Source organism: Pseudoliparis swirei, chromosome 21 (genome assembly GCF_029220125.1).
Source record: "Pseudoliparis swirei isolate HS2019 ecotype Mariana Trench chromosome 21, NWPU_hadal_v1, whole genome shotgun sequence".
Classification (NCBI taxonomy): domain Eukaryota; kingdom Metazoa; phylum Chordata; class Actinopteri; order Perciformes; family Liparidae; genus Pseudoliparis; species Pseudoliparis swirei.
The window spans coordinates 9,941,355-9,958,596 of NC_079408.1; the positions used below are offsets into that span (position 1 = coordinate 9,941,355).

Consider the following 17,242-nt stretch of genomic DNA (forward strand, 5'->3'; position numbering starts at 1 on the left):
TCGTAGTCCTTTTCACCCTTTGCCAAACTGAGCCCCAGTTGACAGAGCAAGAGGGTAAACAAAGGCCCTGGTCTCAAGTGCAAATGTTTGCCAGCAGTAATGGGCTCCAGTCCACTGGATAAATGAATGCGTGTGTTTTTTTTGGTGTGCTTTACATGTATGTACATAGCAATACTGTAGAGTAAAGTTCATTTAATTGTGAGCCTAGATAATGTGCTATTTGTGAAGAACGTCTTTCTGGTCATAAATCAGCTAGATGAGGGAAATAAATGTCCCAGCTAAAATATATATCCACAATGCTCTTTCCACAGTTATCTGAATCATTCTAAGAGGACAACTGTGAGTAATGGCTGAGCCTATTGGCTTTTAATGTGAAGTAGTGAAGCTGCGAGGAAGAATGAGCCAATGACATTGTCACAAAATCCCACAAGGTACGATGGTCCTGAGCAAGTAACGGCTTCATCCGTTTTCTCACATAGATTAAAGGTTAAATAGTAAGTCGGCAGCTTGTTCACATCATGAATATTCTTAGAAATCTAGCACACTTAAAAGCACATAAAGGCAAGACAAAGTTACTTTTTCAACTTGAAGAGGATCAAACTGATGGCGAGGCATTTTGCCAGCGACAATGTGGCATGTCAATTAGTTTCCACTTATACACTTACAGTATATATCGAAAAATATGGATATCCCTTCAACATGTATCTTAATGGGCAATAATGCAGTGTTATTCAATCATTCATCCCTCTGTGAGACACTTTCTCCATTTTTCTGGGAGGCTGTATTTCCAATCCATTGGGTAGATACATATCAGTATTTATATTGGCATGTTGTAGCTTAATGTGAATGATTTATATGAGAATGGTATTTCACCATTTAGAAACCATTTGGGAATGTAATAGTGTCCAGTAAAATGAGCATTTCATACGCAAGTGAAAACAAAAGCTCCACAATGATTAAAAAAAACTCTTTGCAGAAGAATCATGTGTATAGCAGGGTTCTCCTTGGTGAGCTTATGTTCTCGCTGTCATTAATCACTGGCTTGATGCAGGAGCATCGTCAGAACCCACACATCCCTTCGCCTTTTCAACCTGGGAGGGAGGTGGGGGCCGAACACTTCCCAAAAAAACAATTTTCCATCCCCTTCTTCTTCACTGTATTTGTCAGAAGGGGGAACCAAGTCCAGATGAATTAGATTCCATTTTGTTGTCATTTTCGTTTTTCTTCCTCCTTCCATGACTTCTCTTTTTTCTCTCCGTCTTGCCTTCAGTCCTTTACGGCTATCCCGGCACCATTTATCATGTTGCCATCTCGACAGTGCCTTCCCCCTTCCTTGCTGGGAAGCCATTAGAGCATCTCTGCATCGTGGCGGCCAGATTGCATTGCGGTCTCCACTCGCGACATTTATCATCTTTTGTCCTAACTTGTTATCTGCCCCATGCCCTGTGTGAAGCCCGATCTGCAATGCCCACTGTGATGAATACACTGGGAGGTGAGGCTCAAATAAATAATATAATTAAACCTAGCAAACGGGGACAAAGGAGGAAAAAAAAAGCCCAAACAGCCTTTGTGAGAATGCCAGAAGAGGAACACTCACAGATGGCATTGAGGAAGTCGAAGCAGTGATGTGGCACGATGCCCATACCACCTTCTCATCTCAGTATTTATAGTTCTCCTCGAGGTGATGTTGCTTGTCCAAAGATGCCCTCTTTCTGTGATTTCGACCCAAATAGTATGACAGTTTATCCTTATCCTGACACAGCACGAATTACACATCAAGAAATGATGAATGTAAAGAAAGATATGGTCCTGTAAGACAAGGAAATATCTATGTGATAAGGCCCACATCATTGACAAATGGGTCCTCCGAGTAAATCTATCTGTCCTTCTCACTCTGTTCTAATTTTTAGGCAAAACTCGAGCCAACTCTGATTGGTCTCATTAGGGACACAATGAAGAATGCCAAGCGTCATAATTATCGGCGCACTGCTGCAAACAGTATCGAGTCAATACAGCAAAATGTCAGGAGGGCATTAGTGGGCAATTATTAATCCATATCAAGCTGGGATGGACAATGTAATTATTACCTGATCAATATTTCCAGAACTTGTACAGATGTAGAGCAGTGACCAGGTGCCTAGATCGGCCTTCTAAGAAGCCTTGTGTAAGGGTGGCCGGGAACAGTAGACCACACACATACAGCTTCTTTCAGGAAGGGACACAGGCTCTATTGTATCTGAATATGTTATTATATATACGTACTATGTATAAGCTTGAAAACATCCTTCTACCCTGTAGTTGTTGCATCATTTTCTGGGGAGCGCTGCAGTGATTCGGCTCTTCTACGGGTATTAGTGCCGCTGTGTGGCCACTTTGACTTTTGACCCATATGTTTATGATACCAAAACCAATCTCGAGATATGGAGATAGGACTGTTTCTTCCGGTGCTAGACGGCCACATCGTGATGCAGGAGTGATGCACTGATGGGCACTGTGAATCATGAGAAAGACTTTTATTAAAAAGTTGCTGTGATATTCTAATACCGCTTTCTCAACACTGTCTGAATAATTACTCTCATTGTACCTGAAACAAACCATCTCCTATAGTGTCAGTCAAGCTTTTGTGCGAGGGATGAAACAAAATGAATGCTGCGTAACGGGCCCTTGAGCAATTTCAAAGACGCCACACAATTGGCAAAACGAAAATGGCTTTCTTCCACGAGATCCCGAGATAAGAATACCCTCTCATGGATCTGTTTTTCTTATTTGTTTGCTATTATTCTGAATCCCATCTTTATCCCTGAATCACTTTAGTCATTATGCAACCAATTGATTACTACTAAGTTGGATGGTCTTGGGTTATTTTCCCCTCGTATTGCCATGACGATCAGATTGCATTTTCAGCTCACTTTTTCTTTCCCTGCACACATTATAAAGCTGCATTATTCTCTTATTTTCACCTAGAATGCTCGGGTATGAAACTACATTTATTCATGTCGTCTCTCAGTGTTGACTGTCATCTATGATAGAAGTTGGTTGAAGTTAAACTTAATGACTAATACTTTTGAGAACAAAGTTGACTTCTTTCATTGTGTGTCACAAGACACTTGAAGTAGGATCAACATGGTGATATTCTATCCCAAATACAATATCTTAAATCTTTGTATACCGTTGACTTTCATAATCACATTTCTGAGCCGTAGAAGAACGGTTGGGATAATTTCATTAGACGCCAGGAACCTTATCATATCTGTAGGATTACAGTTGTAGGCTCCAGGATTACTTTTTGGAAATTATCTTTGAGTTTTGCAAAAGAAGAAGAGTTCTGACTAAGCAGTGAAGAAACATAAAAGAAATCGCTGTAACTCATCATCTTTGTATTTCCCTCATTTCTATCGCCTCATCTGGTTAGAATGTCTTTGAAAGTCAATCCATCCATTCTTTCAGTTAATCTCCATCTAAGCTCTTTCTTCTCTATTGAACTTCTGCTCTCTCTGCCAGATTCCAAGTCTGTGGCAGTTCTACACTCTGATTGTCAGTCTGACCCCTTCCCTTTACCTACATTCTATTAGTATTTCATTTATTTTATTTTTAGGTTGTCTTAAGTACTAGGAATGCTTTTTCTGGAAACAAAGATGTTGTTTGTATGTTGTGCATAGAGCACATTTCTGCAGCAGACTTCCCACAATATGGTTATTTTTTAGCATTGGTCAAAGTGGATTTTGCAGACCATCTGATCAGTGGTGCTCTTTGGCAGTAATGGAGAATGAAATCATATTATTACAGATAAGCCATATTGTCCATCTCTTGGTTCCATTAGGTGTCCATGTATGTGTGAGAACACTATTTGTACACGTGCATACTACGCACTTTGAAAATGTCTTCAACTGTGCATAGCTCCTAGCATATACATATCACATAGTGTATGTGTAGGAGTGTGAACAACACAATGGGTGTACTTGCATATATAAATGCATGCATGGTTGGCTCACTACTGCATGTGCAGAATTGCATTAACTTGAAAGAAAAAAAACTCAGATCAAAATAATCTTAATATATTTCAGTCATGTTATTCTTTGTATATTTCAAGGCAAAAATGTTGCTTGAGATTGAGGTTGGAAAAGCAATTTTCTTCCAACATGGATCTCCCCTCGTCTTGTTTACTACCTGCTCACTGACTAATGTCTCCTGGGGTTTTTCGTTCTCCTCCCGTTGGAGTTGGTATAATTTTGCCAAAAACACGAGTCAGGTGTTCCCTGTGGGACTTAATAGTGAAACTACAGTTTATCCTTTCCATGGAAATCTCTCCTTGAATAATCACAACGGGGGAAAGGCACAGGCAATTAAATTGTGTCATGTAATGAGAAGCAGCAGCTCACGCGGTGTGGAATCTCCGTCTTACCCAGGCAGTAGCAGGAAGGGGACGGAATCTCTTCCAGACTGTCTCATCATTATTTATTTTGTTCCTAACTGAGAGGCGCGAGAGTGGGAAAATCTTATTTGGAAGATGTACTAAAAGAAAATCCATGTTGGCATAAATCCTGACATCATCCGGTCTGCTCAACAGCTTTCCCCCTTCGTCCCCCAGGTTCCCCCGATATCTGCTCTGCTGCACTCACTATGAGATACAAGTGGGAAGATGAGTGGATTAATGACTGCGTAGAAATTGAGTGAGATCGAGCTTAAGAGGGCTCAATATTTGTGATGAAATATATCAGCATAAGTGTTTGTCCGAAAGAGTCTTAGAGAAGGAGGAAACCCAGTCCCTTCGAAGCAAATGACCACTCCGGATTCTATTGCCCCTTTTCAGTTTTACATTAATTATCTACACTCACCTGGATATATCTTTCAACATGACTCAAGTGATGGAGGGATTGTGGTCATTAATTACTTGATGAGAGAATGATGAACGACATGAAAGTCTGCACCGAGGGAGTTTTAAAGCTGAGGGGAAACAGACTGCTCATGGATGTTATGATGGATGCTTTATAAACGCCTCATAAATGTCCAGGGACCTTTTGGTAATCGTGTGTGTGTGAGAATGCATATTCCGTGATCGGATGGGCACTTAGAGCCCCGTGCCATTAGAAACAAGAGCTTGGCTCAGTTTCAACTGGAGAAGCCTGTGGGTCTGGCGGTGGCGTGAGAGCATTTTCGCCCTCTCAATGGAGGCTTTCACTCTCATTGCCATAACTAATAAACCACACTAAAGCTGTGCGTCACGATAAATCTCAGGTCCGCGAATGGCATGACTCGCTCGGCGGCGCAGGGAAGAGGGACGAGGGAGCAAGTGTAAGTCGGGAAGTGTGTGAGTGAACATGCGAGAGAGTGAGCTAATGAGTGAGAAAGGGAACAAACAAGTGGTAGGGCGGAGTTACAAGAGAAAGAAGAAATAAAAAAAAGGAGAAAAAAAGGTGACAGACGTCGGAGTATCTGGTGAGAAAGACAACTCTTCAAAGGCGGACTTTGAACACTCACTCCATCACTCCACTGAATTTAAATCCACTGTGACAAGAGGAGCTCAAGGCATAAAGATTCCCAATCGGCGTCAAGCATTTGAGAGTGCTGTAGGTAAGAAGGTGGGGATGTAAGCGTGCTGGCTGCATCTGAGCGATCGCCTCGAGGCGCTCCATGGAGATGAATGGTTTAGACCATTAACCCCACTGCAGAATCTCAACAAACCCCACAGGCACACAAATGTGCTACGCTGAGATCAGTGCAATGTGTCGCACTCGTAGGACCCCTGGAGTGAGACCAAAGCGCCAGCCTAGGGCCAGGTGCTACCCACACAAGCTCACACACACGGCCACACACACACTCCCCCTTCCTCTTCCTCCTGCCCCCCTCCTCTCTCTCTCTCTCTCTCTCACACACACACATACTGTAGATGCATGAATTCTGAGGCATATCATTCAAAAACTATTTTTTTACTATGAAACCTACACATTCAGGTAGGTAATATTGTATTAAATCGAAAGACAAATAATTACTGGCCTCTTAGCTCCCCATAGTTTCAAGTTGATCTGTTTTGCTTATGTTATGCAAAATACAGACCGGCTCTTTGATTCCTATCGTAGTGAATACCACACAGTGTGAATTATCGTTGAATTTGTAATCGTTGGTCAGCATTACAAATCAAATAAATAAGCAGCAGGCGAGGTCATGCTTTAGCCAAACCTGCATTAAATGACCATTTATTCTGGAATATGAAGAAAGTGCTAAATGAGTCCACCCAGGGTCGGCAAATGAATGATCTACCATTAATGCTATCAGAATGCAAATAAGGCCGTCCCACAATATCCACCAGTGACAGCGTATTTTGATCTTAATCATAATGGACCTTATCCGTATATTATACACTGCACCATTTTGAGTTGTATTTGTATTTTAAATAGTTAAATCTGAACTTTGCGTCATCATCTTTGAGCCTCCAGGTCTATATCGTAGTATGAATTCTTAGAATACTGGAGGCGTAGGTGATCTGTACTCTGAGCAGCTCTTCATTGTTCAGACTGCACACTGCGGTAAAACATTATTTGTGCAGGCAACACTGATGTATTTCAGACTTGACTGGTCCAGTAATCCCATTACCGCAGCGACAGCATCAATCTATTAATTCCACTGTCACCGGGGCAATGTCACGAAACACCTGCATTGTTATACAGTTCGCTGGCATGGCGTATGAAGGGTGATCAGATTTAGTTCATATGCCAGCAAGGCCCGGATCATGCCAAGTGTAAGCCCAGCAGATGCAAAACAGCTGGCATTGTCTTCCACTCACTGGCTGATCCCGGCTTCAAAGCCATGCTACAAGGTACCCTTTGTGTGAGAGAAATATTCCGTGTAAGTATCGAGACTGAGTCTCGTGCACTGCGTTAACGTGGTCCTCGATGGTTTTCTTTGGCACCTTAAAAGCTCGAAGGGGACAGCTCAGTTGACTGAAGGCCATACCACTTCAAAGTATTCATGTCAAGGTATTATAGTATATAGATTCAGAGAAAAGGGATTCTCGTAGTTTGTTGCTTGTCACTCAAATTGATTTGCAATTTGGATTATGGTGCTTTTGTTCGGTCAATATCCCCACTCTGAGGCATGAATGCTACGGCATGGTTAAATTGCCCCACTATTTTCAAGTCAATGTGTCTTGCAGACATAAGTGCACTTAGATATAGCGTGGCTGGGGGGGCCAGCCTTTAATTACCTGCGTTGGGGGCATGTACAACATCTTCGCATTGTATGTGATTACATGCTTTTCTCAAGAGTGGGAGGGTCCTGAGTGTGGTGAAAATTGCTTGGCTTTTGTGTGAATCTGTGGTCTAAGTGGGAGGAAAATTGATTGTGATCCATAGATGAGGCTAATGGCCTTAAATAATACACTTGGGTGTAGTTGCCAAAAAAAATGCATTGGCATTCATGGAGTTAATAATGGGCCTGATACAATCTTTAAACGTAATTGCATACATTGTTGACAAGGACTTGGTGCAGGCATTTTCAGCCCAAGAAAATGATAATGACTCCTTCCCACATTCAGTTCAACCTGCGAGCAAGACCCATCTTGCATGGCGCTGATACCAGTTTTATCTCATATTCCCAGTCGTGTCACAAGGTCTGCAGCCAACAACTATTTGGCAATTAAGCGGCGGCAATCGAAGCGAAGGTGTGTCGACGGCTTCTATTTGAAGTCTGAACATGATGCGCGAGAGCTCTCTTCTCGTCGACGTGCCGGACGACGCCGGTTCTGAAATGAACGAGTGGAGCCGACAATGAGATTTCCACTTGAGCGGTGTCCGGCAGAATGATGAACGAGGTGGTCGACTGGGGGAATTACAGTGATTTAAAGTTGGATCAAAACGCCACGAGTTCACTTCGGCTCTTGCTGCTCTGTGTGTACACAAACACGCAGGATGTGTGTATGTGTGTGTGAATGTGTGTGCGTGTGTGTGTGCATGTGTGTATTTGTGTGCCTAATTCAATTTGTGCAAGGGGGAGGGGGGTCAATGTAGGCTGCAGCTCTTATGAGTGCATACTGTGCATTCATATGTGTGTATGTGTTTGAATCAGTGTGTGTGTGTGTGTGCGTGTGTTTGGTATGTTATTGCTGTGTGGGTATGAGAGTAAAGGAGAATGGAATAGACTCAATTTAAATCAAATTAGCATGCAGACAAATTAAGAAGAGGGATTTAATTTGAGCTGTTGTAAAAATGCTAATTTCAGTACAGCCCGGAAGCTCATATGCAAATACAACACTATTTTACAATAATTCATATTAGGCCGGGCATGCATAAAGCATACATATTACAGCCTGATGTCATCTGGGGAATAGAGTATCATTAGCCTTCGGACTTGCTACAAGGTGATCCTGTTTAGGGGTGCGTGCATGTGTTTGTGTGCACATGCATGTCATTTGGGACTACTGCCTTTCTAGTTTAATGTGTGTGTGTGTGTGTGTGTGTGTGTGTGTATACATGCTTAGCTATTCTTACCCATCCCGACATGCATCTCCCTGATATACAAACACCACATTAAGACATCGTTATGATAATCTGCATTCCGACCACAAAATACTCAAACTGACTTGAACTCGGGCAGCTGCTGTTGGATTGTTACCGTCGTACTGTTAAACAAAGTGCTCCTCACAGAGGAGTCGATGCTCCTCGATCATAAATGTGTAACTGTCGCCTTTATGGCGAACATATGGAAAACTGACTGCTGTCACAAAAACAGCATGAGACTCCAATCCCACGTGTGACAGGAAGAGGGAAACTTCTCTCCTCTGATTATACTATACACATTTGTATGCGGCCAACATCATGTTTAAATGTGACTATGTCGTCCGCCCCCCCCTCCCCTCCCGCCCTGCCATGTCTGACTTTTCTCCCGCTGCAACGGCTCAGAAGAAGTGCCGCGTCAATAGACAAGTTGCAGTGTTTCTCCTTTGATTGCTTTAAAAAGGATTCTCGCATACATTTCGATGCCTGCGGATGTAGCGAGCGCGTGCGAGCTCGCAGCGTTTCGGGGGTTAACATCTTAATGTTTACCGAGGCTGGATACTCATTCGACATGTTAAAGAGAAGCATGCCGGCTTGCTGAGACTCACCATGCCTTCCGATGTCGAGGAGGGGAATCAATTAAAACGGTATTACGCACAGGGTTTGACATGGTCCAGCACGGCGTGGGGTGGCGAGTGCACGGGGGACCGATGTTTGCTTCAGATGCATCTTATCAAGTAATATATCCATAAAACAGCATTTTTATTTTAGATTAATTCATTTATTGAGGGGAAAGCAGTAGCAATCCGTCTTGGTCGATGTATTGCATTCTGCAGCTCAATCACAAGATGGTACCTTGGGGGAAACTTTCTACTCACATTACGACACTAACATTTAACACGAGGCCTTTTTTCTTTCCTCATTTCAGTGTCCGACTCATAACACACTCTATCCAGTTATTTAACGGCCAAGTTGTTTAGTACAGATGCCCGCATCAAAGTTATAGCCTGACTCATCCCCGTCCAGGTGGAGACGTTAAACTCTCTTCTCATCCTCAGACGCTTCCTTTCTGCATTATCGGTGAGCGAAGGACACAGAGGGATTGTTTGTTGCCTCCCTGCGATCCGTCTCCCGCGATCCGTCCCCTTGGCTCACCCAGGACAATTATGCCCTTCATTCAAGCTATTGCCAAGCCCAATTTGCCACACAAATTAATTGGTCCCCATTTGAAGAGCGAGGGGGGAAGGAGAAAACGAGAGGGAGGGAGAAGGCCAAAGACAACAAAAAGAAAACAACATAGCTAAAGAGATCATGTTTCATATCCATCCTGTTCTTCCCAGCTATACATCCTGGTCTCAACTGAAAACATTTGCGCAGAGAAAACCCTTAGTCGAGCTTCCATTAATAGTACTGTGTGTTTTTTCTAGGCCCGATTGGAGTTTTTCGTTTGCGAGGGGGGCCGCAGTGTCCGCTGTGTGGGGTGGCGAGCAGGACGGGCTCCGAGGATCGCGCCATCTGTTGAGCAGGCCGACTCAGCCTATTTCTGCTCTCGCTTGTCTCATATCCTCCACCATGTCCACAGCCGGAGGCTAGCTCGAAAAAACCCCCAAATGGATCCAGAGCACCAACAGAGGGCAGCTTTCCCTTTAAATGCAGCCTGACTTTTTTTGGTCTTTTCTCTGGGTCCGTCTGGAGCAGACTAAACTGAGTGGAGGTCTTTTTGTCCTCCGCGAACACCACAGGTTGGAGAGTGCCCCAGAGTGCGTCTGGGTATGCATGTGCAGCGGCACAGTAGAGGAAATTAAGGAGCTGGAAGGGGCTACCAGACAGAGGCGGGGGGGAGAAAATTGGCAAGAGAGGGATTAGGAGGGAAAACAATAGAGTCGGGAAGGGCAGGAACAAACACATGTGCACGTGGGAGATCTGGCCGTGCAGGAACAGAAAGTTCCAGGGCCAATGTGGTCCCGGCTGTCGGAACAGACACTCGCTCTCTTACCTCGGTTGCAGATAGGACGCCACACCTCACCCCGGTGACCTTCCACCCCCCTCCCCCGCCACCTCCCTCAGTTGTCAACAGACAGCCACTGTGGCTACCGCATGATACGTTTGTTTTGGCTTTGGAATGATGACCCAGCACAGCTGTCTAAGTAGGGTATGAGGTAGCAGCAGCTGCTCACAGCCAGACAGCCAAGGGAAGGAGCTTTTTTTGAGTGCAGAGGCGTCATGATTTGGGGGCTGCTGACTCCACTTGTGCGGGTCTCTGTTACATGTGTGCTCAAATGTGACTGTGGAATGTCTGGACACGCGAGAGCGAAAGTTTCGTCGAGGCAGTTGTCTGACGGAAGGTTCTCCGGCAGTCGTGTTTCTTTGCCCATCAAACGGCGTTATGTAAATTCACAATAGACTGTGCAAGATGGGATTTTCTGAAAAGATAACTACTAAAGAGCCTCCTCAATGGTAACGTTTATCGACTGTTAATGCCGTTTTGGGAAGGTCTCGTAATTAAATTGTGTCAATAAATCTGGCGAGCTGCACATAAAACGGGGGATAAACGGCGACAACATCTCTCCGCTTGCCTCTTCCCTGCTGCGAGACATATGTGGCGGGAGGCAGAGAAGAAAAATAAAACACATTTGCACAGATTGCAGGGAAGATTTCTCAAGCGCAAACTTGTGAATCTCTCACATCAATTTCCCTTTGCGTGGCTCTGTTGTATATGACCTTGGGTGAGTGATTCCTTCAGTCAGAGATATTCAGCTGAACTGAGGGGATTTCAGTCGGCGCAAAGGGGGCACTAAAACTTTTATTCATCCCTCTGTGACTCCAGAAGCTAATGATTCATGGATCTTAGTGTGAAAAAAAAGAAAAAGTGGGTGGAAGAGGGGTGGGGAGGGGCTGAGGTGCAGGACCAGAGCTCAATGAGGTCTGAAAACTGTTGTCACGCATCAATGGGCAGGTGTCTGATGTCGAGTAACTCAATTTCAATGACTTCTCAAGATGAGATTTTTGGCTGAGGCCCGAGCATTTCTGGTTCACATGATGGTTTTTGCGACGGTAAAAATGTCGTTGGAGAATAGGAACTTGAACACATTTTGATTGTCTGATGGGATGAAGAGATGGATCATTGTTTCCAGGTGTGTGTGTGTGTGTGTGTGTGTGTGTGTGTGTGTGTGAGGGAGGATTCTTTTTAATACGCCTGCATGTGAAAAAGCAAGAAAGCCAAGAGAGATCTCCCGGGAACTGATACTTCGGGACCAAGTCTATGCTCAAATTCAGAACATATTTTTACTGTTTTTGACGTATACGTACATCATAATAATTATCAATAATATGTTTGTGAAAAACAGTAAAGCAAGCAGTGTATGTTGAAGTGCATGGGATTTATTTATTTTTTGGAGAATGATTTAATTTCACTGTCATTGGTATATTTGCTACTGATATTCTGGTATCATGACTCCTCCCCCAGTGACACATCTGAAGGGCTTATTGCATCATATGATTAGTGATCTCATCAGCACACACAACTAAACCAACTGGGTTGTCTCATTTCACAGTTTGCGGGTTGGTAGTCAGCGAAGTGCCACAATGCATGTGCACGAGCACTGAAAAAGCAATCTGGTAGTGGCAGTGGTAATATCTCCCCGGTGTCCCACCAGTCTCACCGCAGTACGGCGCGGCGGGTGTGCTTCGTGCGTTCATTAAGTATTTATTGAAGTTGCATGTGTGTTACATGAAGTATTTATGCTCGATGATGTTCGATGAGAAGAACGGGAAGAAAAGAACCAATCCCACCCTGGCCCACCACCCAGCGGGACACAACACTTGAGACCCACGTGAAAGCCAACGGTCCACTTACTTTGAGCGTCGGCGAGGTGGAGAAGCAGACCCAGGACCAGCAGCAGCAGCGTGGGTCTGGCTCTGTGCATGGTGGGACAGCTTGGTACCAGCATGCTTTTGGCAGCCTCGGTGGCGCTGGCTCACTGGTCTGATTTCTCAGATGCAGGGTATTCACAGCCTATGCAAGGCAAGGAGGGATGGGGAGAGGGAGAGGGAGAGAAAAAAAAGGAGGGAGGAAGAGAGAGAGAGGGACTGAATGAAACAAAGCTGTTTGGCTCAACGGGTTTTATCTATCCCTGCACATTTCTGACATGCCCCCACACAGCCTCGGCTGGAGCTGACAGAGGATAGGAAGAGGCTGACGTGCTCACAGGGTATGTTCTGACAGTTCTCTAAATGGAATAGTCACTTCACAGTGTGTGTGCACGCCGTGGGAGAGTGCAGGAGAAACCACACATCTATGAAAGGGTGGGCTAATCACAAGCGGCAATTAAATATGTTGTGTAATAAGAGTACATTTTAAGTCCTGCTAAGATGAGTGTGGATATAGTGTTTCAAAATACAGAATATATATACATGAATGCTGAAAGCGGTTTCATAGTTCTTCAATTAGGAGTTTACTATATTCGACCACTGTGGGACTGCTGGGACTTTCTTGCATATAGGCTACCTTTCATTAAAGAACAATACAATATGCTTAGTTACAGTACAGTATGACAAACACATTCAATAAACCCGTTCATCCGAAGCTGATAACCACGCTTCTGACGCCACATGTAATCCATAGGAGAAAGTTTAATAGCTCGACATGCCGATGCAAAGTGATGGAGTAGCTTAGCTTTAGCACACACAAACACAGACTTCCCGGCACATTGTGTATATTCTACATTCGGCGCCGCTCGAACAAACACAATCGAGAAGACGGAGTGGCTAAGTGTTGCCATTCATGTCTCAGCTCTTTATTGACGTCGGCTGTGAAAATCGATGTGATACAGTGAGCTAGTATTAGCCGCAGACCGGCTCTATCCCTGTCATCCATTTGCTTAAACTCAAAGCTTGATCCTTCGTGATGGATGCTCTTGTGTTGGTCTTCGGCTTGTAATGCGCCCCGCAGCTAATCCAAGTGTGTGAGCTTTTGAAGCCACACTGTAGCCTACAGCCGGTTAGCGTATCCGCTCGGCCCGCATTGTTCTGCAGAATGCTGTTGTTTCAGCTGTGGCGACCCAGTACCGTGACATTTCAGATACTTTATCTCCCATGAGATCAAAACACAGAAACGCGCTCGGATCTTTTGAAGTTTTTTTTCCGTGGGGAGTCTCCGGCTTCGGTAAACGTCACAGCAACTGTGCGCGTGAATGCTTTTTTTCGCTCGGAATAATATTTGATTGAACTGTTTATCTGCAGATTTGACCGCCGCCCACGAAAAAGAAAAGAAGAAAAAAGAAACAAGACCCCTCTAAGCCCAATCACCAGGCGCAATGATGACAAAGTACCTCATTTCCCTGTTACCAATCATCCTCTTTCTCGCCACTAGCTCTCTCTCCCGCTTCCATTTCTGTGGGCTGTAAATGGCAGAAAAGACGGGAAGATAGCGCACCTGTCACACTCGATTTGTGTCGGGGGGGGAGATAGACAGGACTACCTGTCTCCGGGCACCGCGGGCCTAGCAGCGAGCGTGGGAACAGGGGATGTGTGGTGATGGGAATCAATTTGAGGCAATCTCCATCCCCCCCCCCACCCCCCGCTCACGCCGCCACACAACTCAAATGCGTATACGTGTGCATACGTTTGGACCGAACTTTTACGCGAGTAGCGTTTTAATTTGATCAGACTGGGCGTGAGGGGTTTAAAGCTGCAGTGTTAACGTACGTTGTGCAGGTGGAGTTGTCGTGATAGCATTTGAGTTAATTGATGTGTACATTTTTCATAATGACATGACATTAGGCGGCACACAGGAAACAGTACTCAGCAGCACTGCCTTTTTCTCATCACGCCCAGCATGCACACACACACACAGATAGAGCAAAACCATCTGTATGTTGTGTAACCATCAGTGAGACAACCAAAAGGCTTTGCGATGTGGGTAAATACAAAGTACAAGAAAGCCTTGATTGATACCAAATTAGATTTGTTTTTGACTCGTGGTGTTCATTTGTATGAGGAAATTGCACTCCGGATTTCCTTCCTAATGTGCTGACGGTAGACAAGCCACCCGCCAGAGCTGGCAGAGGAGCAGCAGTTTGCCAAATGCATTGTGCGTCGTTATCTGGCAGTGGATTTAGCCGCGTTTCTTTTTGTGTGTGTATGAAAGCTTATGCTAATGCATGTTTGATTACATGTATGAGCGCGCATGAGAGTACAAATGCACCTTTACATTCTCATTCATCGGTGTAAGAGGACTCCCTCACAGATGGCCCCACCTTTGCCCAATTTGCCATCAACATGGCTATTTCGGGTCGCGCTGTGCACCTTCACTTTCATACATTTGGTGGCATTGATGCTTCCCATTGAACATGTGTTACAATAGGAAGAGAGGGGGGAAAAAAAATATCTTGTCTTTCTTCCTGAGGCTCTGCTGGTATTATTGTGTTCCCATTCAGTGGTGCTTCATTCAAAGGATGTTGCTGCTGATAGCAATCATGCATTATTAAACAAAGCCTGACAACATGCACAATGTTAATTAGAAAAAGGGGGGAGGAGAGGGGGGGTCCACGAAAAAGAAAGGGGCTGTTGAGCTGTCTCCTCTTTCTCCTTCCACATGATCCTTATCAGAAAGAAGGAGGGTGGGATGTTTATGAGCTCAATAATGGCTGGTCTGTATTCTCATTTTCAGCGCGTGCGTTTGGTATTCTGCCCTATTTAGTCGAGCGATATTATTGAGGATGATAACAAAGAAAAGAAGATTCAGATTAACATTTCTCTCATTTCAGCCATACCGCAATAAACGTGTTAGAGGAACGAATGCAGGCCGATTTGTAATGAGCTTCAAGGCAATGTTTTCTTTCCATGTTCTCGCACATGGTGTTATATTTTGTACGAACCAGTGGGGAGCACGAACTGACACGAGCATGCTACTTTCTAACATATTCAATGTGGGTTTTAGCACAACAGTTGTACCACAATATGCCCATCCTTCGTGCGAGTCGACTAATAACCTCCGGGGGATGTTTAAACGGCTTGTTTTTAATTTCAGGCTCATGCACAAACTGAATTGAACTTCAAGGAAGTCGTGGATTCACACTGTGTTATCCCAATAGGCCAACGCAGCCACAAAAATGCCCCCGAATCTATTAGGGCCAATCCCTCTGTAATTAGCCCAACACATGCAAGGACAAAGCACAGCGAAACTACACAGGATGTGATCCGTGCTGCATTGTGTTATAAAAAGTTGCAGAGTATCATGCCCAGCCAGGCACAGCAAATAAGAATTAGTGTCTTTTTATGAGGCAAGGCTTTCTATTTCCCTCTGGACCAGCAGAGTTAAAGAATGCAGTAATTACCCCCCACACTGCAATGGTACAGAGGACCACGCTAGTGGGCACACAGGGTAGGCTACTGTGTAAGCACTGGAATAATCTCTGGGATCCCTCTTTTTTGACTTTGGCCCGATGCTGACGGAGATAGACCCTGCTTCAGAAAGTTGGGGTCAAGTTAAAGTTAAGTAGCAGAGAGGTGGAGGAGAGTCGCGACTGCACATTCCACCGTCATCCTTTTCCAGCTGGCAGGATATTTAATTTAACTCCTCTTCAAAACACCCCCGATGAAGGCGCAACAGTAGACATTTGGGGACTGAAGCATGGCTTGTTAGTAAAGGGTTGTTTAACATATTTAATTCTGATGAATTGTACTGTTTGTGTTTGTGTGTGTGTTGTCGAACACAAAAAACAACATAGTACATCATAGCCAATACGCTGAGTACTAAATTATAATTGAAACATTATCGCAGATTAAGACGTCATTTTGATAGTATTCATACTTCATTGTTCATGTAGACCGGCTGCCTGATGTTCCCAGCGTTTTACTTTAGTTTAGGAATGACATTATACAAATTTAAATGCATTAAATATGACAATTATGTAAACTAAAATGGTTCCACACACATCTCCCTCTGTTGTCGATGTCAAAAAGCTATTAATGACCCTTGTAATTGTCTGTTCCTCGATGGCCCAGGAACAGGGCGTGGGTCGGGGTGGGGATACGATTAAACTACGTGAGGATGGAGCGTTGCATGAATTAAGGCCTCAAGGTCAAAGCGAAAGGTTACAGGTTGCTGTGCACCAGCACTTCCAATCGTTCTACAGATTTTAAAAACATGGCTTCCTGTGACGGGCACCCACTCACAGTGCCCCGAGGACTTTTAAAGACGTTTGTGAAATAAGCTACTCAAAGGCTCCGTCATACATCGACAACCACCCACCGCCTTTGCCAATCCCCACATTGTTTGGGTTAAGTCACAATGTGTTTCACATGCTAACCGCAGCCATCTTTTATTTATTTTTTTACTAGTTCTTTCTTTAATGTCATGGTATAACGTCTAACCTTTCTTCTTCTGTGTGTTTTTACCCATTTATTTTTCATCTGTCGCTACTTTCTTCTCTCTGCCCGCGATGATGTGATTTAAGACCGAGTGACAAGGCCGTTTCTCACACATCGCTCCCGATCAGCCGGCATGTGTAATAACATCCCTCAAGCTAAGCTAAGCTATGCCCTCAAGTGTAGTCTCCACATGAAAGACCCAGACAAGCGCACATGAGAGGAGTTTATTTGCTATACTTATTTATTTACTCCCCCCTCCCTCCTCGCCTCCACTGACAAGCCTCCCACGGTCATAAACTAGCCTTCGGGTGGTGCCGCCTGACTTTGTGTTTGCGAAAGTCAGCGTTTACAGTTCTGCCTGCAAGCCCTGCCAATGAGGT

At 44.4% G+C, this 17,242-nt stretch overlaps 1 protein-coding gene across 5 annotated transcripts in view; it reads right to left on the bottom strand.

Annotated features, from left to right (window-relative positions):
* LOC130211454 (receptor-type tyrosine-protein phosphatase delta-like) overlaps positions 1-17,242 on the bottom strand; it is a 255,394-nt gene that overhangs the window by 77,880 nt on the left and 160,272 nt on the right. For all 5 annotated transcript variants that reach the window (XM_056442153.1, XM_056442151.1, XM_056442152.1 and 2 more), the window contains one exon: positions 12,346-12,504. In XM_056442153.1, coding sequence (XP_056298128.1) covers positions 12,346-12,439 — 94 coding nt within the window. In that variant the 5' untranslated portion in view covers positions 12,440-12,504. The remainder of the gene's footprint in view (positions 1-12,345; positions 12,505-17,242) is intronic.